Genomic DNA, 20484 nt, shown 5'->3' on the forward strand with positions numbered 1-20484 from the left:
CAGCAGTGAAGGTGATGTGTGGTGACTTCCGAATGGCAAAAACATTGGTAATTTGGTCACAACCCCCACCGCTAGGAGAAAAAAAAAAGCCTCTTCTGGAACCGTGGTTAAGCGGTTAATCAGGCCCTCAACACTGGATTTACCTTGGAGCCGAAGCTGGCCTTACTGAATACCCCACTCCCTAGCATCTCCAAAACCTGCTAAGTCCCTTATTGTGTAGCTTAGAATTGTAAAGATTACTGCCCAACTTTGATTTGTGGCTTAAATTTACTATAAGGCTTCCATAATTATATTACCGGCTTACAAAATAACTTGACTGCTAAATAAGGCATAATCTATGGTTCCATACTCAGACACTCTCAACTCCTGAAATCTGTTGACTTGGCACTGTCCCCCTCCACCCCGCCGCCCCCCCCCCCCCCATTCTTCCATACTTTCTCTTAATTTTCTTTTGATCTTTTTTTTTCCTTTCCTTTTTCTCTTAATTTTTCTTCCCAGGTATGATCATTGGACATTCGGCCTATTTTCTGTGTTGATTTGTGCAGATATATTTAAGGGTTTCATCCGAATGACCCACGTCAGGATGTCATCTTTCAGAATATAGACACTGGCATACCAAAGGAGGGAATCCCGACAGAGGTCAGGTTAGTATACTTACCCGCTCTCTACTGGCACGCTAACTTTATTTCAAATGTTTTTTCGACTGCCAAAATGTACGGCTTTTTTATGTGATCTATATATACTGTATCACTACTCCAATTGGTTGTCTCCAATTAAAAAAAGTGCCAGAAAAGCTATATGGCCATAGTATAAACCTAATATTGGTGACACAATAAAAACAAGATTACATTAAAAGGGCAATAACTTTAACATTATTTTAAGGTGGGAATAATATTTACTAATTTTATTATGAGGAAAATATCAATTTAGTTATGATGGGGCAACACTTATTATTTCATAATGTAGGCCCCATGTATAGGGAATTGAAAAGTGTTGCCCCATCATGAATTAATGGTACTTGTGTATTATCACGGCGCCCACAAAATCGGGCGCAAATCGCATGCAAAAATCGGATGCGATTTTGCGGCCGATTTTCTTCACTCTTTCCGGCCGATTTGCATGCTGTTCCATCATTGCACACCTTGCACACCCCCGATTTCCATCGCAGTGCATTGCATGCAATATAGTGGCATGTGATGCATGCCATGCGATGCATGTGAAGCGATTCGATTTGTAATTGTACAATCACCCTGATGGGTGCTTACAATGTTAAATGCACCCCCATTGTAAACACCACCCCCACTATCAACGCCAACCCGAAGCGTGGCGAGCGCAGCGAGCCCGCGAGGGGCGGCGCTACGCGTCCTTTCGACCTTTTCATACCCCCACTATCCACGTCGGCGTGAAGTTGATTTTAGATAGTGTGGCGAGCCCGAAGCGTGGCGAGCGCAGCGAGCCCCTCGGAATACATGTAAAGTAATCCGCGTCCCCTCGCCACACTATCTAAAATCAACTCCACGCCGACGTGGATAGTGGGGGTATGAAAAGGTCGGAGGAAGCGTACCGCTGCGCTCGACACGCTTTGGGTTGGCGTTGATAGTGGGGGTGCATTTAACATTGCGAATCACATCGCATCGCATGCCACTTGCTGGCATGCGTTGCTATGCGTTATTTAATTGTACAATCAGGGGCATTTTCCCGAAAATCACATCGCATACCATCGCATAGTACCTGGGGGTGTGCAAGGATGGAATAACATGCAAATCAGCAGGAAATGGCTGAAAATCAGAAGCAAAATCGCATCGCAGATCAAAACGTCCAAAAAATCGGCCGCAAATCGGCCGATAAATCGGATGCAATGTTGTATGCGATTTAGATGAAATCGGGCACCGTGATAATACACAAGTACCGAATTAATTATTCAGCCCCAATATTTAAATTCTTATACAATATAGCCCCTTATTAAAATGTAATATTTATTTTCCCAATAATCGAAGCTTACTGCAAATCAATAAGAAATAGAAAAATACTGAAATTAACTGCACCGGCTAAGGCTAACACAACCAAGCTGTGCATGGGAAGTACTTGGCATTGAGGGAAAAACTCCCCATTCCATTTTGTCAGTGCAGATTCTACCACATTGGAGGTCTACAGAGAGGAAATCATGACATTAAGCTAAATTATGCACATTGGTAAATGCCTTTTGAAGAGGAACGTAACTACTCCACCGTGTCTCTGCAATATATATATAACTGCAATGGGATCAATATATAAATATATAACAAATAAAAAAATAAAATACTGTGCCCAGCCCTGATCCCAGGTGATACAATATTATATACCGCTATTACTCAGATAGTTATTACTCCCCTCCCCTTTAGAATGTAAGCTCTGCCCCTTATGTGTTTTATACTCCCATGTGGTGCCATATAAAAAAAGGATATTATTAATAAATAATATATGTGCAATATGGATAAGAGCTATATAAAAGTTGTACTACTATTAATGTAGCTGATTGATAAGGCATCACAGTGATCCACAGCACTGGATAGTAACACAAGAAGATAAATACAGACATGAACACAAAGGGTTAGCAGTGGCTAGCAAGTATTAGCCAATGAGGGAGGTATTCAATCCCGGATTCCGACTGTCGGGACGTCTCGACAGTCAAACTCCGGGCTGTATTCCATTCCTTCTGACAGGAATGCGACAGTTGGGATTCAATATACCGACTGTCGAGTTTCACAAAGTCTGAGAATTGGGGGGGAAATGGATACAGATTGTCCAAATATGGCTGTGTATTCGACAATCCGTGGCCGTTTCCGACAAAACAGATCCGACTTGTTTTAAAGTCAGATCTGTTTTGGCAGAATCTGCCTTCAATAATGTCTGTAACGGCAGCATCGAATAGGCAAAGGCCTCTATTACCCCACCGGGAATAGCGGCTGGGATTGAATACAGCCCTGAGAATGAAGTCATCCCTTATGATTGGGTTAGGAAGTGTTTCAGGCTTGTTGCAATGATGTGTGTGAATGTGCTGATATTAGTATATAGTTACGCCAGTATATGACTCAAACAATGAACATACCAGTTACTATGAACATACCATTAGTATTGGTGTCTATCAAAAATGGAAAGGGCTCCACAATCTATAAACAGCTCTTGGCTTCTGTCCTATATTGAAAGCATTCGGTTGTCAGTATGATGACATCATGAACACGAATGAAAACTGAATGGAACACAACGATAGGGAAAACTCCTTTGAAAATACTGCAGGCATCAAGATCTTAATCTTGCTGTGTTCCAGAGATCCGACGGCGGCTATTATGAATGGCAGACACACACACGCACCGGCATTAAGATTAAGTCATTTCAGAGTGCTTTATTTTTCATGCCGCATTTTATCATGAACATGTGAGAACATTCTCTGAAAATATTTTTCTGAAAATAGAACCCTTTCGAAGCTTAAAAAAAGAATGTAGTCTACATGTTACAGTGCGGTTCCCTTTATTTCCTATTACAAATGTATTTTTAAATCATCTGTGTTGAATTAAAACAAATTAGCAGTTTGAGGTTGTTGGGACGCTTTCTATTTATAAATCAATTCATTTCCTTTTACCACTTTGGCATACTCAGTTGCTGAAAAGTACGGAGTTCTTGGAAGATTTGGCTGGTCAAAATCCACATGGAACAATCCAAACCGGACACTGTAGCCAGAAGCCCACTCAAAGTTGTCAAGCAGGGACCAAGCAAAGTAACCTTTGACATTCACCCCATCCAATTTGATGGCTACCAAAAGACAGAAAGCAGAGTGTTAGAGATTGTAAATGCACTTTTCATTGTATACAGTAATTCACAGAAATAATTAATTCAGCAATAGAAAGATACTACAGATATGTCCTCATACAGCTTTGCTACAGTCACTCCAAACTGAACAGACAAAACCTTGTAGTTGTAATGGAAAAGCCCAAGAAATGGAAGAGTCCGTTAGAAAGCATGATTCACGGCTGCTGTGCAGCATATTACGCAGCTGCAGTGGAAAATTTAGAACCTCTACCATAAACGTCAAAGATCTAAATGGCCAACATATTAAATCAATGAGCGGCAAGCTTGAAAGTTGGCACGAACACTTTGGCAGGTATTCAATGCTGTTTGCGAGTGGTGACAGCGAGCAGAGCTTCCTGCTCGCTGTCACCACTCACCCTGACAGCATTCAACACAGCCTCCGCATCCGCCAATTCCCCCTCGCTCCGTTTTTTGAGCGAGGGGGAATTGGCGGATGCGGCTCCAGAATCAGCGAGACCCGCGGCTAAAAACTGCGAGTTTTCTGCATTAACCGCGGGTCTCGCTGTTTTGGGGAATTCTCGCCGTCCTGTGACGGCGAGGATTTCCCCAGTACGTTGAATAGAGCGAGCGGCCGGCGCGGGGGTTAAACAGCGAGGATCGCTGGTTTTCTGCAATCCTCGCTGTTTAACCCCCTCGCCGGCCGCTCGCTGCGGCATTGAATACCCCACATTAAGCACCTATTAAATTGCCCCTAACCTGAAAACTTGGACCCTGAGTTAAAGGAAAACAATGACCTTTAATTTTTTTTGTGATGAGTCAACTGCAAAGAACAACACGGTGGATTTAGGCCAAGTAGAGGATGCTGCAACCATATTTTCGCTATCAGGCTGTCACGTGCCGGCCTGGCCGTCTATACCGCCGGAAATGGTTACATTTTACACAAGTTTCCCCTACTGTAATCAGAAACTCCTCTACATATACCCCAACATCATCAAGGGCACATGTGAGGGTTCGAGAGATGGAATTTTTGCTGTCTGGAGCAGAGCTGGTCATTTGGGATATTGCCTGTTTGGAGGAGCTGCGCAGGAGGAGGGAGCAAGCTGCGCACCAGATCCAGGTCCCCCAAGCACTTCGTGCTTCACTTAGGTACCGTGCAAGGGTGTACCTGGACTCCCTCTCTGATCAACAGGTGGTGGGGATGTTTCGAATGAACCAAAATAACCTGATAAACTTATATGAGCAGGTGAGAATTGATTTGGAGCCTTTTGGGGCTGCCAACTATGTGGTGTCTGGGCTGCAAAAATGATGTGTGCCGTCCACTTATTTGCCACAAACTCCACTCAGTCTGTGACCTCATGGTCATTGGGGGTGTCACAAGCCACTTTCTCTAAGCATTTAACTCAGGTGTTATATGCCTTCAAGAAGCTGTAACGCACATATATCATATTCCCACGTTCTGAGTCCGAGTGGCAGGACCGGAAGGTGGCATCCATCAACTCTCATTATTTCCTAATGTGCTGGGAGACACAGACTGCACCCACATTGGGTTTTGGGCACTGCAGATGAGAGGGTACGTCTATGTCAATAGGCGTGGGCGTCACTCCCTCAAGCAGGTTGTATGTGATGCCAACCTGAAAATTCTCAGTGTGGTTGCAGGCTACCCCGGGAACTGCCGTCACTCTGGCCTTTGGGACTGCATCCAGGAGCACACCATGCCCGCTACTTGGTAAGTACATTTGTACATTTTTTACAAAAACTACAATAAACACCAGTATAGTGGTGTGCTTATGTAGTGATTATTGCTTTAAATCATGTATATGTCACCTACTGTATATTTCAAATGGCATGTTGCTAAGGGCAACCAATGTGAATGTTCACATTTTCCACCGGATTATGCTTGCTTAACCTCTAGCATGTGAAAGGGTTGGTAAATTAGGTAGTTTGTGGGGACCGTCAACCATTTCTCATTGCTAATGCTAGGCATGGCACTCTAAACTGATCTTAGTGGCATTCGGTTTTTAGAGATTCCCTGCCTTTGACTGTCACAGTGCAGGCAAGCTTACCCTACCAGTGCTAACAACAATCAAGTCTAAGTCATGCCAAACAGCCCCTCTCAGTGCACTAGCTCCGTGAGACTCTGCTAGGGTCAGTCGCAACGACATGTCCAGGAAGCACCAGCAGACACTGCTGATTAATATTATACTCGCACTTGTATTTTTGTGTGCGGCTGAGTCTCTGAATCTGCACAAGAAGGGCCACCATGCAGCACCCATGGATTTTTTTTTTTTTACAGACTCAGGACCACCCAGATATACATGTGTTGCATATCAAATTAATCAGCAGTCTCCTTTTACTTCATATAAGTGACTAAGACAGGCTTCCGTCAATAAAAAAAAATCCCCGGTTCTAGAGTAGTTGCACGGGACCAGTCAACTCACTCGAGCCAGGCACCTCCCCGTGCACTTACTGAGAATAGACGCAAGAGGACACATCATACAATACATGTAAACTATAATGTAATGTTAAAATTCATGGTGAAGTGCAATGATTGGACAGCGGCTGTGATAGTGAAGTACAATGATTGGACAGCAGCCGCCCACAGATGATCCACACCCTTCCAGAGGTTATCAGTGGCAGTGACTTACTATCCGTTTACCGCCGATTGTGACACTGCATATAAGCAGTATCACTTTTGAGATAAATGGGAATGGAAGAGCATTAAGACTGCAGGGAGGATCTATCGCCAGCGATTCCATCCTTTGACCCATTCAGGAGGCTGCATTTGAGACTTATGTTTGTTTTAAATCCCAATTTGCAAATTCAAGCCCATTCCATGCCCTTACTGAGGGGGAATTCACAATCGCTTACGGCGATTCCATTCTTTAAATAAAAATTAAAAAAACAACAACACACAGACATATACTGTAAGGTTGAAATTGTGCAAGTTATTCAAGTACCAAGATTAACCCCTGAGCCAGCATCTGTTCTTCGGCATAAATTGGATGTTTCTTGATGTGGCTGCAACTTTACCGTGCATTACTTTGAAGTGAAAATGTTTATACAAAAGACAAACTAAAAATACAAACACTGTGCATTTTTCAAGTACCGTAGAAAAAAAAAAAAAAACACACATCGAAGAAGAACTTTTTTATAATCCATCCAAAGGAACTGAAAATAAAAAAAAAGGCAAAGAAATGTAATAGCGTGATATGCCAATATGATTTATGAAGCACTGAAGCAGGGAAAGTAAAGTAAAAAGCAACCTTTGTGTGTTCAACTTCTCCTTAAAACTGAGTGGAATTTTAAGATAACAGACAGAATGGAATGACTGTGGATCCAAGAAAACTGGAACAAATGTGATAAGCACTTCTCTTCTCAAGTTTCAAGAACATTCACTCTTACCTGAAGACTGTATTAAGAAGAAAGGAGGAGGATTGAACAGTCAAGACGTATCATACCATTCTCAATGCGTCTCACTACAGACACTTTCCTCAGAACATTTCAACATGTTGCAGAACCCCAACTTAAAAAAAAAAAAACATTCACTGCAACACAATGGGGCCTATAATGACTTAAAAATAGGGTATTTGTACCCGTATTGTGTGTAACATTAGCAAATGTACAAGATTTATGGCAGGCATATCTCATATAGACTCAAAAAAGTAATAAGCACAATGTATTTTTATATTTGTAAAGCTAAAAAGACATTTGCTATTAAGCTTGACTTAAATATAAAACACAGCAGGTATATCTGGAACTTCATTCTTTGGGCCAGAACCTCTCTCTCTTGTGCGCATTCATAATCAAAATACAGATGGAGTCGCTCTACCTGTTGCCACCAGATATCAGTTTGTGGCTGCTGGCGGCTGGTGAGCTGTCCATTGCCGAGAATGGGGCGTGTGAGCGTCTCCGACGTACGTGCGCCACATTCGCTGGTGCGGGCTAATGATCGGCGTGCCGGGAGCAGCTCAGATGAGAGTGGCTCCATCTGTAGGCAGCTGATTCAGACCGATTTGCATGCGGAAACCCCGGGAGCGAACGGCTCACCGGTCTGTTCACTGCAGGGAGCGCCAGGCTGGGGAACGCACAGTGTTTTATGGGCATCCCCATAAAAACATCCCCCAAGAACACAGGAGTGGCGATTACACGCAGCCTAGCGAACAGGTCAGAATCGGGCTGTAAATACAGTATTACTAGAAAAACGGTGCCGCAGAGAAGGAGGAGGACCCAATTACACGGTACAATATGATGCTAGGGGCACTGCTCAAAGAAGGTGCTTGATACATCTTGGGCATTAATACATCAGCAATCATTAATCATAATCAATTAGATGTCGTAGGGCATATTTACTAAAGGTCTACCGGCGTACAAAACCCTGGCGCCAGAATCCTGGTATAACTGGAGATCCTGGCAGCTGGCACATGGTGATAAATATCTTAGCTCTTAACATTAGGCTGTATGTGTGCATGTGTGAGTGAGTGGGGGGGGGGGGGGGGCAGGTATGGTTTGGCACTGGGGGGTTAAGTTTATGGAGGGAAGTTAGGATTAGGCTATAGGGTGAGAGGGATCAGCAATACTGAGGGGAGGCACTAACATGGAGGGTTAGGATTTGGCTGTAAGGGATAGGAGCGTTAGTTGTATGGGTGTAGGATAAGTGTACTTCTCCAGCACCTGTTGGGATTCTGATTGTCGGGATGCCATGGTCAGTCTTCTGACTGCCGGCATCCTCTCCACCGGTCTTGTGCATATTTTCTGTTTCTACTATTTTCTGTTTCTACTAGGAAAGAGAAATAGCAGATGATTGATTTGCCTAAAGGAAACCCTGGAAGCAAAACAGAGCCCCCGGTCATGGGCAAAACCATTCAATACAAGATGCCCTGTTAGTGCAGATGGTTGGACCATTAGCCAATGTATAACTATTTATTCATACAGTAGCTGTGGTGCTTAAATTAGGTTATACCAAAGGAGTGCAGGTTGCAGCTGGCAGCTAAGAATGTGTAGATCATTGTAGGCTGATACTTCAAAAACTTAAATGTGGGAGGAGTATAAAAACTTTACTTAGGGCAAGTGCATCCAACTTTAAAATATTAAAGGAAGCCCAGAAAAAGGGTTTTAATGTAGCTACTCGTTCTCCCTATCTATAAGAGTGCAGAGTCATTAGAGATGAGAGGACACCCTAAACAAACTATTAAACAACAAGGTGAAAGAGCATTTCATAAAGGACCACAATGTGGTTTCTTACAGTGGGGAAATGCTAGATATACTGCTAGCTAGAGTCTTAAAGGGCCAAGAGCCCTCATTTTTTCTATGCTATTTAATGTTCATTTACACATAGGATATAACCAAGACTGTCTGCTCTTAATATTCAAAAGAATAACAACATTGCAGGGTGACCTCACAAGTGGACAAGAGAAGTAATCAGATATTTAAAGTGACTTTCTCAGTCTGGCAGAAATAACAACAAAGGTGGAAATGTACTAATAAATACAAATACGGCTGATGCCGGACACCACTGCACACGACCAGCAGCGGCCGTATTTTCCGGAAAATACGACTTGTAAATAGGGCATATTTACTAATCTGCCCTATTTATGGGATTCGTATTTTCCAATGGCGTAGATGGACATATTTTTTTCTATTCATGTTCATATTTGGCGGCCATACATAAGGACGCCAAATACAAATACGAATCGTCATCCTGCATGGATCAGTAAGAGCCATGCAAGCTTCAGTGTATAAAAAATAAATAAATAAAAACGGTGTGGGGTATCCCCTCACGATTATAACCAGCCCGGGCTCAAAGAGCCGGTCCTGGTTTTAGAAATTCAGGGGCCAAAAAACATAGGGGTTCCCCGTAATTTTTAAAACCAGCACCAGGCTCAAGGGCCGGTCCTGGTTCCCAAAATATGGGGGACAAAATGAGTAGGGTTCCCCCGCATTTTTGAAAACCAACACCAGGCCCAAACAGCCATCAGGGTAATGCCACAGCCAGGGGAAACTATTTATACTTGTTCCATTAATCCCCCTGACAGTCCAGGCAGGGACCCTGGGGGAGTGCCCCCGGTGCCCCAGGGCATTGGGCTGATTTCAGTGTACAAATATTATAAACTATTGTGGTATGTCGTGGAACTACAAGTCTTGGAGAACCACAAGTCCCAGCATGCGGACCCGCTGGGTCTTGTAGTTCTACAACATAACAAATAGTTAAAGAATACACATAAGAAAAGTCAAAGTTTATTTTACTCTACAGTCATTCCCACATGATACTCACCTATTGCTCCACAGCTGGCCTCTCCCCTTCTCCAGTAGAATCCAACGTACCTGTGCAAGGAAATTACACTTACCAAGGCCTCCGGTGAAGATCGGTCCTCTTCGTTCCATGTAGGCACCCTGGACAGGTAAAATAACAAAGCAACAGTATGCGAAGCCAGCAGACCAGGTAGCAGATAAACATCAATTTCTTGAGCATTAATAGAAACCGTGGGGTGCATTGAACTCGACCAGTGGAGAAGATGCCCTTAGCAACCAATTACCTTATAGTTATCATTTCATACAATATACTTGATAAATGATTGTAGCTAAGAGACACTTTGCCACTTGTCCACTAATCCACTCTTTTCACTGCTTGATTCATCAACCCCCATTTCTGTGTTTCTCAGCATTACAGGGGTGCTATGAATATATACGCTTAGTATCAGAGGCAGAACTCTGGGAGGCAATGGAGTCATCTGCCGCCGGGCTCCTGCTCCCAAAGCGGCACCTCTCTTCCCCTGCGAGTTTAAATCAGTTAAATCAGACAATATCACTTCTGTGGCTGAGTTCTGAAATATATGTGTGTTCGATAGATAGATAGATATAGAAAGGGGGGGGGGCACCAATATATATTTGCTTCCGGGCAACTAGGGCGAACTTACGCCACTGCTTAGGATGTCCTGTACCCATAAGCAGGCACTGGAAGTCATTACTTTCTATGCTGCACTTCAGTGATAAACAAAATTCAGCTTAAACCAAGACATTTTAAGATCTATTTGATCATATTTACAAAGGGCTATTGGGTAACTAAGAAAATGTACAAACCTTTGAACTGAATCACAGTAGTAGCGTTTCCTACCCCTCCCCTGCACGAGCTAAATCATCCTCTGACAGTAATTCCAATTCCCCAAATTTTGAAGTTATTACATTGTAACTCAGCAGTGAGTAGCAATGCTTCTAGTGACTCAGCACATTCGTACAGCTTCAAATGTCTCCGCGAGATGGTCTCGTCCCTCCACAGACAGAAGGAACGTGTGTTTGTGTAAGATTGCAGCCGCAGCCCGTGCTGTGGATTCCATGCATCTAGCGGCTTTAAAAGGATTCTATGAGAGATGGGCTTTAGGTTAGAACAAAGATGGCTTTGTTGCGTGAAGAAGAGCTTTTATCCCCGCATTTATTACAGTCATTTATATACATTGGATATGTTAATGAGCATAAAGTTCTGGAAAAGCTTTTTGTTTAAGTGAAGACATTTTTCATATCAACTTAATCTCTGTTTCCTAGAACAACTTTTGAACAGGTGTACATGCTTAGCATCTCGAAGTTAGGGGAGTTTTGTTGGAATCTCAAAAACGTTTAATTTTTGCAATTTAAATAGACTTGAGCATGTGAGAGACGGCAGAACACTGCCCTCTGGAGGCCGTAAGTACACAACATGAATGCTGCAAGATAACTATATCACTATTTATATGCTATCACTACATTGACTGTTCATATCACAGCACAATTAAAAGGTAATAATAATAATAATAATAATAATGCATAAGTGTATAAAATGGAAAGTAATCTCAATTCAAGATATAGGCAAACTGTGGTACTGCAGGATGGTGAAGCATGCTGGGACTTGTCGCTCCACAACAAAGAATTTACAGATCCCCATGTCATAATTAGATCATAAAATGGAGAATTATTTATTTATATAAATAATTCGGTACTTGTGAGTTATCCGGGCGTCCGATTTTTAAATCGGGTCGGATCGGGACATCGCATCGCATCGCATGCGACCATCGGATGCGATGCGATGACCCGATTTTTCCATAGGAATCAATGTTAAAATGGACTGAGTCCATTTTAACATGGAATTCAATGGGAAAAAGGGTCCTTTTCATACCCCTACTATCCAAGTGGGCATGGAGTTGGATATAAACCTGTGGCGAGCGTAGCGAGCCACCGAGCCCGAAGCGTGGCGAGCGTAGCGAGCCCCGCGAGGGGACACAGAATACCGTCCCCTCGCGGGGCTCGCTTCGCTCGCCACGCTTCGGGCTCGGTGGCTCGCTACGCTCGCCACAGGTTTATATCCAACTCCATGCCCACTTGGATAGTAGGGGTATGAAAAGGACCCCTTTTTCCATAGGAATCATTTTAACATTGATTCCTATGGAAAAATCGGGTCATCGCATCCGATGGTCGCATGCGATGCGATGCGATGCGATATCGCATCGCATCTGATTGTATGCCTTAACTTAAGGCATACAATCAAAAAATCGGACGCCCGGATAACTCACAAGTACCAATAATTCTCCATTTTATGATATAATTATGACTAAAACTCTTCCCATTGTATTATTTACCACTGGTAACTGAAAAACACATCAATTTCTTCAGAGAGCTGTACACTTACACAGTATATAGGATATATACGGTACTAGCTAAGCCCGCTCAAAGCAAAAGCTTCAAAAGCTAGTCTGCTACCTTGTGATTGACTCTGTATTTCTGTATGTGTGGTTGCCACTGTGTTTCTGTAATGTGAAAGAGATATAGTTTCACTCGCTGCCAGCAGAGGAGACTGTCAGCAGCACTTCGGTTCGGGGGGCGGGACCTGATGTAGACGTCATCAAGCCCCACCCCCCAGTACAGCAAATCTCGCAATTTGCGAGTCTTCGAGGAGGGGGCGAGCTAAATTACATGAGTTGCATCTTTGGCCCTGCCCCTGACAAGCCGCGAATCACAGGAAATGAATGCTGCCATGCCGTTATCCAGGAGGGTTGCCCACCTTTCCTTTTCTCCAGTATGCCCGGAACTGGCTACTTGTAAATAAAAGTGCAGAAGAATTCTACTGCATTTCTTCTGTTCACTTTTCTTGTTAGAAAGGTATTTTAGTGAGTGTCCGCAAACACATTTCCAGGGTGCTGCAGCTGCTTTCATTATACAGTATGTTGAATATCACATTTCATTTTTCATTCATAAATATCTTTGACCTTATACAGTCATTATGTAGTGCTGGGACCTATAGGTTCCTTTGCTTATAAATAAACACCTGTGACATTAACGGTCAAGCATGGAGGAGGACGCTTGGTCACAGTAACTGGTACCATAAACCAAAAGGGCAACAACATATATTGTTCTCACCTACTTTGGTGTCCCTCCTCCAAGAAGGTAGGTACATATGGGGCATTGCCAGCAGGAATGAGGGCTGCTCTAGGAGTGTGACATCATGATCACATCATCGTGGCTCCGCCTCCTCCCCCCACTATACAATGCTGAACAAGCCAGAGGTTGGTGAGGCTGCAATGATGTGATTCATCATGAATCACACCATCGAGTCTACCTTGGACCACCTGGTTGTACTCTATTGTAGGCGGCCGAGAAGGGTTGCGGAGGGCTGGAGGAGAAAGGTGTTAATAGATATTTGTGTAGTTACTGCCTCTTGTAGAAAACAATAGCCACAGATAATCATGTGTAGTTCATCTAAGCTAAAATATTAGTTACACCCATAGGACACTTGTATTGTCTTTGCCTTATCATTAAGAGCTTTGTGTGGAGTTGAATGCATGTTCTTTTGTTTTCCTATAAATTGACTTTGATTTCTTCTATGTACATTACTGGTCAAAAGTTTTAGAACAAACCCATTTTTCAATAGCTCTTTATATCTTCTGCAACCAAAACCTAGTGCCTTATCATAAGCACATCTCAGGCATCATTGCCAAAAATGCTGTAACATTATCACTTAATACAGTCAAAGTTGTTTTGGAGGTCAAGGACCAAATGATTGAAAACAGGAGTGCACCAAGCATTATTTGTCTCCATATAATCCGAGAGATGTTTCGCTAAATATAGTGATGTTCGCCCAATGTTATTCACACAACATAGGAGGTGCTCATTAACCCATATTAATCCTGGAGGTGAGGTGAATCACTGCAATACATCAAACGCTTCAGCCTAACCACTTAAGCAGAGATCTTTCAAGGACATTTCCTTTGTGCTTTGAGTAGAACACAAGTACAGCTGACATGTTGATCCACTGATGTCTAGGGTTGTTTTTGAGTTTGTCTATGCCCAAAAGTCCATATTTGCAGTGCTAGAAAGGGATGTCCATTCACTCTCTTGATTCATTCAAGTCTTATATAATGCCAAACCAAGCAGTATTTTGGGAGGATCACAGGAATGATTTGTGTACAGAAAGGGTTGATTCTAAAAAGTTAACAGGTTGGACTTTGAGATCATGGAGGTCATTCTGACTGACCCGGGTATCTAAACCACCCCCCCACCCCATACTATCCGATTTCCCCACACACATGCGAATAGATGTTTTGCATAAACATCAATTTGTAGCCTTGCGTTTAGGGGCAAAATCATTCGATGGTCCCCAACGAACGAAAAAATTTGCAAGAGCTCGCAGATCTGAGTCAGCCTCTGCTGCTGACCTTAGATCTGCGGCGCCCTTGTACTGGAAAGTGCTGACATCCGCTGACAACAGCTGCCCGTCCCCCCAGCACCCGTGTCGCGGCTGCATTAGCATGGGAATGCCCAGCATTTTCATGCGAAGCCCATGAAACGTTGGGTGTTCCCCCATAGGTGCTACCCCTCGCCGCCAGCCCCGCGTGCAAACTGAGCCTTCACATGCGCATACATGAGTATGCGCATGCGCAGTCCAAAAACATTGCTCCCCTGTGCAAATCAACTAGAATCTAGGCCCCATGTTCCCGCTTCCACCAGTCCATGGGACAACTAGAGGAGAACTTGTGTTGCAGAAAAAAAGAGTTCTGAGTAGAAGTTGCGCAGATGAACTGTAAATTAGGTTAATTATGTAGAACTATGATAACAACAAAAATGCATTGCTAGAAGAAACCTTACCCTTTAAAACTTCAGATAGTGTTTCTTTAAAATATCCCCATCGGTGTATGTCCTGGAGTAGCGGAGGGTCACTCTGAGCAAATCCATTTTCAGTGATGTAAATATCTGGGTTACCAAATGTGTCCTAGGAAAATAAATATATACCACAATGAATAATGAATAGATACTTTGGGCCGTATTCAATGAGCCTAATTCGCCATGTTTTCTGGCGATTTTGTGCTATTTTCGTGCTGTACGGCGAATTTTTGACTAAAACGCTGAATCACCCTATTCAACGACCAGATGGCGAATACATTTCAAGGTTTTTTCCGCCATGATTCACCGAGTAGCAATCGCTATCTTTTTATGGTGAAGTGGAATGTGAACTTTTAAAATAAAGTTTGTTTTGTTTTTTACATTTGGTGTCAAAAAATCAGGAATTTTATTCTGAGGAGGGGCATGCTATTTTTATTCATGTGCTGTAAGCACATGAATATATATTTAATTAAAAAAATATATATGTATATATATATTTTTTTTTTACACGAGCAGCCAGCAGGGGGCCGGAGCCGAGCCGCTCATTAGATATTCATATATTCACTGCACCCGATCATTACCATATGCACGATCGGGTGCAGTGAATATCTGCTTCCCTGCTGGCTCTCCCGGGGGGCAGCCTGTGCTGCCTGGCACCCGGGGAGCCCACCTCCCCCCCCACAAACTTCTGGGGCAGGCAGGGAGACTTCCATCTCCCTGCCTGCCGCTGTCCTCAGGCTCCCTGCGGCATCCGCCGCAGGAGTTAAAATTCGCCGGTCAGGGGCAGCGAGCCCCTGACTCGTTGAATACTGGAGCCGGCGAGGCTCCGGAACGCGGCGGGCAGTGGCGAATGTGCAGCGAATCCTAAACAGGATTCACTGCACGTCGTCATTTTTCTCATTTAATTCTGCCCTTTGTGTCACTTCAGTAATCAATCATAAATTCTAACCAAATGGCTTAACATTGTTAAAGTTAAAACTATTCAGTATGGTACGGTGAGAATTTTTCCATTGTTATCCAGTGGATAAATAGGTATTTTTTTTGTGTGATTTTGTGTGGCCGGTCTAGGGCATTCATAATTAGTTGCATGACTACATATTTGTATTTGTCTAGGGCTTTGTACAGTATGTGTTCGAGGTGTCTATTATATAATAATGAATGGTTTGTGCAGAAGAGATGGGAGAAATAAAGAGATGGGAGAAAGAGATGGAAGGATAGGGGGAAGATTGGAGAAATAAAGGGAGTTACAGGAGGCAGATACGAGAGAACAAGGGACGACGGGAAGGATAGAATGAAGCATTTAGAGAGAAAGGATGAATAGGGGAAAAATATGCTGAGATTGAAGTAGGAGAGACAGATGAAAAGATGGTGGAAGTCAACTCACACTGTATATAATTGGCCTGTGCAATGAGAAAACGTGCTGTGTAAAGAGTCCCCTATATGGGCACAAAATGATCAAGCCAATTTCAGGATGAAACGCTCGTCTGCACCTACAAGTTCCGGTTTGTGTCTGGAACAGACCACCAGAGCCAGCACTAGGTGGTGACTATCTGAATAACAGGACTAATGCACTTTCACATTACATTCTTTACTGCTTTCCTATTTAACAGAGGACTATAATTAGGACCCTGGGAATCACAAAACTTGCGCTAGTTCATAATAACATTACCCCAGACACCTCCAGACAGTAGATCCATTACACTATCTATTTTCAGATCAAGGGCTCTCGTCTGCCTGTCTACTTCCTTTGGCATACATGATGGTGGTAGAAACAGAGTATTTCTCCTGTAACCTTGTTTTCAGTCACACTGCAGCACCAGACTGTCGATCACCGATAAAGGAGGGGGGTGGGGGTGGGGGGCATAGAGCAGGTGGTTTCTCCAAAGGTTGGTGAATTACAGACATGTGGGGAAGGGATGAGAACAGGATCACCGACAGAGATTTCCTGGCCTTTCTATAGGTCTTGCAGCTGCCAGACCCAGCTGATGTTGTCGGTGATGATCCGATAAGTTGTCCTGTGATGCAGCTCGGATAAGTAATGCATGCAGGAGACGTGACACCGGCTGCTACATTATACTCTAAACCGTACTCTGTTTACAATAATTATTGTGCTTGAATATATTGTTTGCTTACATAGGGCCTAATTCATGTTTGTAAGCATCGCCGATGTTCCTGCAACTAAGTGATTATCGTTAGACTGTGCATGAGCCACGATCGCACTGTGCATGGGCCAAGGTACCTTTGCGATGCAGCTCGCAGTGAGGATTTGACTGCAGGAAGTGACCATTTGGGGGAGGTAATGGGGGGTGGCAGCAAAAATGTAGACGTGTCATGGTCGTTTTCGGGGTTCTATCTGCCTTCAGTTGCGATCATGTATGCAGAGAATCATGGCACCCCTACTGACGCAAACAGCCTGCGCAGCCATAGGGCTACCCTAGCAGTAGATTTGCCTCATTATTGCGTACAGGCTTCATGTATGGGTACACATCTGCAGGTGAGTTTGTGATGGCAGCAAAATACTGGTGCGACTATATTTCTGCATGTGACCAGCAAGTGACTAGAAATGCTTATGTGATGGTGTGTGGATGTATTAAAGTATTAGGTACCCAGTTTATATGTGGTAATAATTGGAGAGCATGTGGTGGTGTCTATGGAGTACATTTCTAAAAGTGAAAAGCGGATCTGTTGCCCATGCCAACCAATCTAGCTATCCTTTCTCTATTGCATCCTGTAAAATGATAGACAGAATCTGATTGGTTGCTATGGGCAACAAACCCACTTTTCACTTTTAGAAACTTTAGTGAATTTACCCCATGTGCTTAGGTAATACGCAGGGGTGACTGTGTGCCACCTAATTTGAAGTAGTGTTTGTCAGTGCTTAAATAACATGTGATGGCGTGGCTAATGGGGTTACTCTGGTTGACACGCTGTGAGTTTCGCAGCGCTGCGTGTCCTTTTTAGCCCACCCGCCGTTCGCATATGCTACGCCCCCTCATTCGCAGCCTGAATTCGTCCACACAGCTGCAAATGGATTTATTGCATAAACATCCGTTCGTAGCAGACAGGGCCATAACCACGTCATTCGATGGTCCACTGCCATTAATTTATGTGGTAGGTACACGCAAAACTAAGACACTCTCAGGTGTTTTGCATGTGTTCTTGAGGAGAACATGGCGGCAGCTGACATCCGGTGATGTCAGCTGCCCGCCCCCCAGCACCCACGTCACTGGGTGACTACCATGGGAACGCACAGCGTTTTTTATGGGAACACACATGAAACGCTGGGCATTCCCATGGCCGCATCCCCCGGCCCACCTAACCACGCCCCCTGCCCGTGCCAATTTGCACCAGAATAAGGTCATAAGTGTGAAACAAGGTAATGTGTGTGCCTGGTGATATTTGGTGGTGTCTGTGGGTGTGCTCAGGTGATGTGTGGTAGTGCACAGTTTGGCATACAATACCCAAATGGTGACCTGGACATTGGGAGAACTTAGCACATAACATCCCATTATCTAAGCTTTGCTTCATTTGTAATGTGTCAAATAAAAGGACCTTAGAGCCCTGGCAGTGATTAATGATTGTCCCTGTAGTGAGCCATTAAAATGTATAGGGACAGATGCACTAAGCTTCAAAAGTGATAAAATGGAGAGTGATAAACAGCCAGCCAATCAGCTCCTACCTGCCATGTCACAAGTGTTGACAAGTGTTTGAAAAATGTCAGACAGGAGCTGATTGGTTGGTTGTTTATCACTCTCCATTTTATCACTTTTGAAGCTTAGTACATCTGGCCCATAACCTTTAAATTACTTTGATTGCTTTTGCCTACAAATTATTCTGCATTCTCATCTGTATTTTAATTTAGTGGCAGCAGCATTCTTCACAATTTCAAACACACACTTCTGGAACAATGTCATCTATTGGGCAAATAATCACGTTACATAATGGAATGTATTATGATGAAATAATAAAGATGGACTTCATGACTTGGGGAAAGTGACAGTGCATGACAACCTATTTCTTACACTATACATAGTAACTTTGTCCCTGCGCTAATGTCATCTTCTGAACCTTATGCAACACTAATACACTGCCTAAAACCTCCTGTGCCAGCCATCATTATCATCTCTATACATACTGTATATCTAGCCCCGTGTGTGTGTGTGTGTGTGTGTGTGTGTGTGTGGCCAGTGAGTGGTAAACTCTCGCACCTTTAGTGTGAGAAAACACAATTATATGTACAATCCTTCAAGAGAATAAGATTATGCGCACCGAATAATTGTGAAGAATGTGCTTCTAGCAATATCCTTGTCAGAATCCTTATAGCAATATCTGTGAAGATATATATATATATATATATATATATATATATATATATATGCTAAAAACTCACTGGGGACATCTGTAACAGCACTACTGAGGACATGATATGTAACTGGCACTATATATGTGCAAGAAAATGATTGCTTGGCATTCAAATTCAATATCTGAGATTGTACACAAACTTTGTTTCATGTTTTGAAACCTTGTTTTTTGAACAAATAAAATATATTTGTGTGCATTTTATGTGTTTGATATGTTTATACAGCATAAATGCAAGATACTTTAAAATACATCATTGAAATATTAAAAAATTCCGAAATACGGAATAATCCGTTATCCAAAATTCTCCTGGTCCCGAGCATTTTGGATACGGGATACTCAACCTGTATTGCTGCCCCCCCCCCCCCCCCCCCCCCGTTCCCCACAGACACATACCACCTTATATAAATATATTTTTGCATGTGTCTATGTATGTTATGTGTATTATGTTTAAAATAAAGAAAATGTAACCTCTATGGTCCTGTTAGGAGGGGGAATCAACCACAGAAACAATATCAATGGATTTCAATTAATTGCTTTAAAGTAGAAGTGCCCCCTTGGGAGCAGGAGCCCGGCGGCCAATGACTCCATTGCTTCCCAGAGTTCTGCCTCTGCTTAGAAAACCATCTGTGGATGACACATTCTGCATAAATTTGTTCCTGATCATCCTGGTACCAGACCTGATCTGCTGAAAAAAGTATCTGCACCATGAGATTTACCCAGTCCACCAAAATGTCTACATATTCCTTGGAAGTCGCTGAACCGTACATGGTATAATGGGGCTACCCAAATCATCACTGACCCTCCACAATACACTCTAGGTGTTCTCCACATGTAAGCTCGTCATGTGGTTGGGAACAGGGCGACGATCAATTAATCCATCCAAATGACAGTCTTTCATAGCTTGCAGTCATTGATTAATGATTGTTACACACTTTCTTTGCTTCTTGGCATTTGCCAGGTTTACCAGTGGTTTGGCAAATGCAGCTTGCCCACATACTTGTGGAATTCCCTCCTCACTGTTCTTGTAAACACAGGGTGTGGAAAACGGGAATTCAACTCAGCGGTCACTTAGGCAGCAGATTTCTCCTTATTCTTGGCCACAATCATCCTCAATGCCCTTACGTCTCTGGCACTCATTTTAAACTTTTGTCCCTGCTGTTGTTTAGCTGATGATGTTTATCCGTAAACGGCACTTGCTCACATAAACTGGGTACT

General features: G+C 43.2%; 1 protein-coding gene across 2 annotated transcripts in view; it reads right to left on the reverse strand.

Annotated features, from left to right (window-relative positions):
* Window positions 1–3340: 3340 nt before the first annotated feature.
* LOC146038827 (cytosolic beta-glucosidase-like) overlaps window positions 3341–20484 on the reverse strand; it is a 70506-nt gene continuing 53362 nt past the window's right edge. Inside the window, exons 4-5 of one of the 2 annotated variants that reach the window (XM_083161403.1) lie at window positions 14893–15016; window positions 3341–3789 (exon numbers count right to left, since the gene is read on the reverse strand). In XM_083161403.1, the coding sequence (XP_083017529.1) occupies window positions 3590–3789; window positions 14893–15016 (324 nt within the window). In that variant the 3' untranslated portion in view covers window positions 3341–3589. The remainder of the gene's footprint in view (window positions 3790–14892; window positions 15017–20484) is intronic. The other variant, XM_083161402.1, reaches the window with a different exon arrangement.

This window comes from Crinia signifera, chromosome 1 (assembly GCF_055691185.1).
Source record: "Crinia signifera chromosome 1, ASM5569118v1, whole genome shotgun sequence".
In the NCBI taxonomy this organism is placed as follows: Eukaryota; Metazoa; Chordata; class Amphibia; order Anura; family Myobatrachidae; genus Crinia; species Crinia signifera.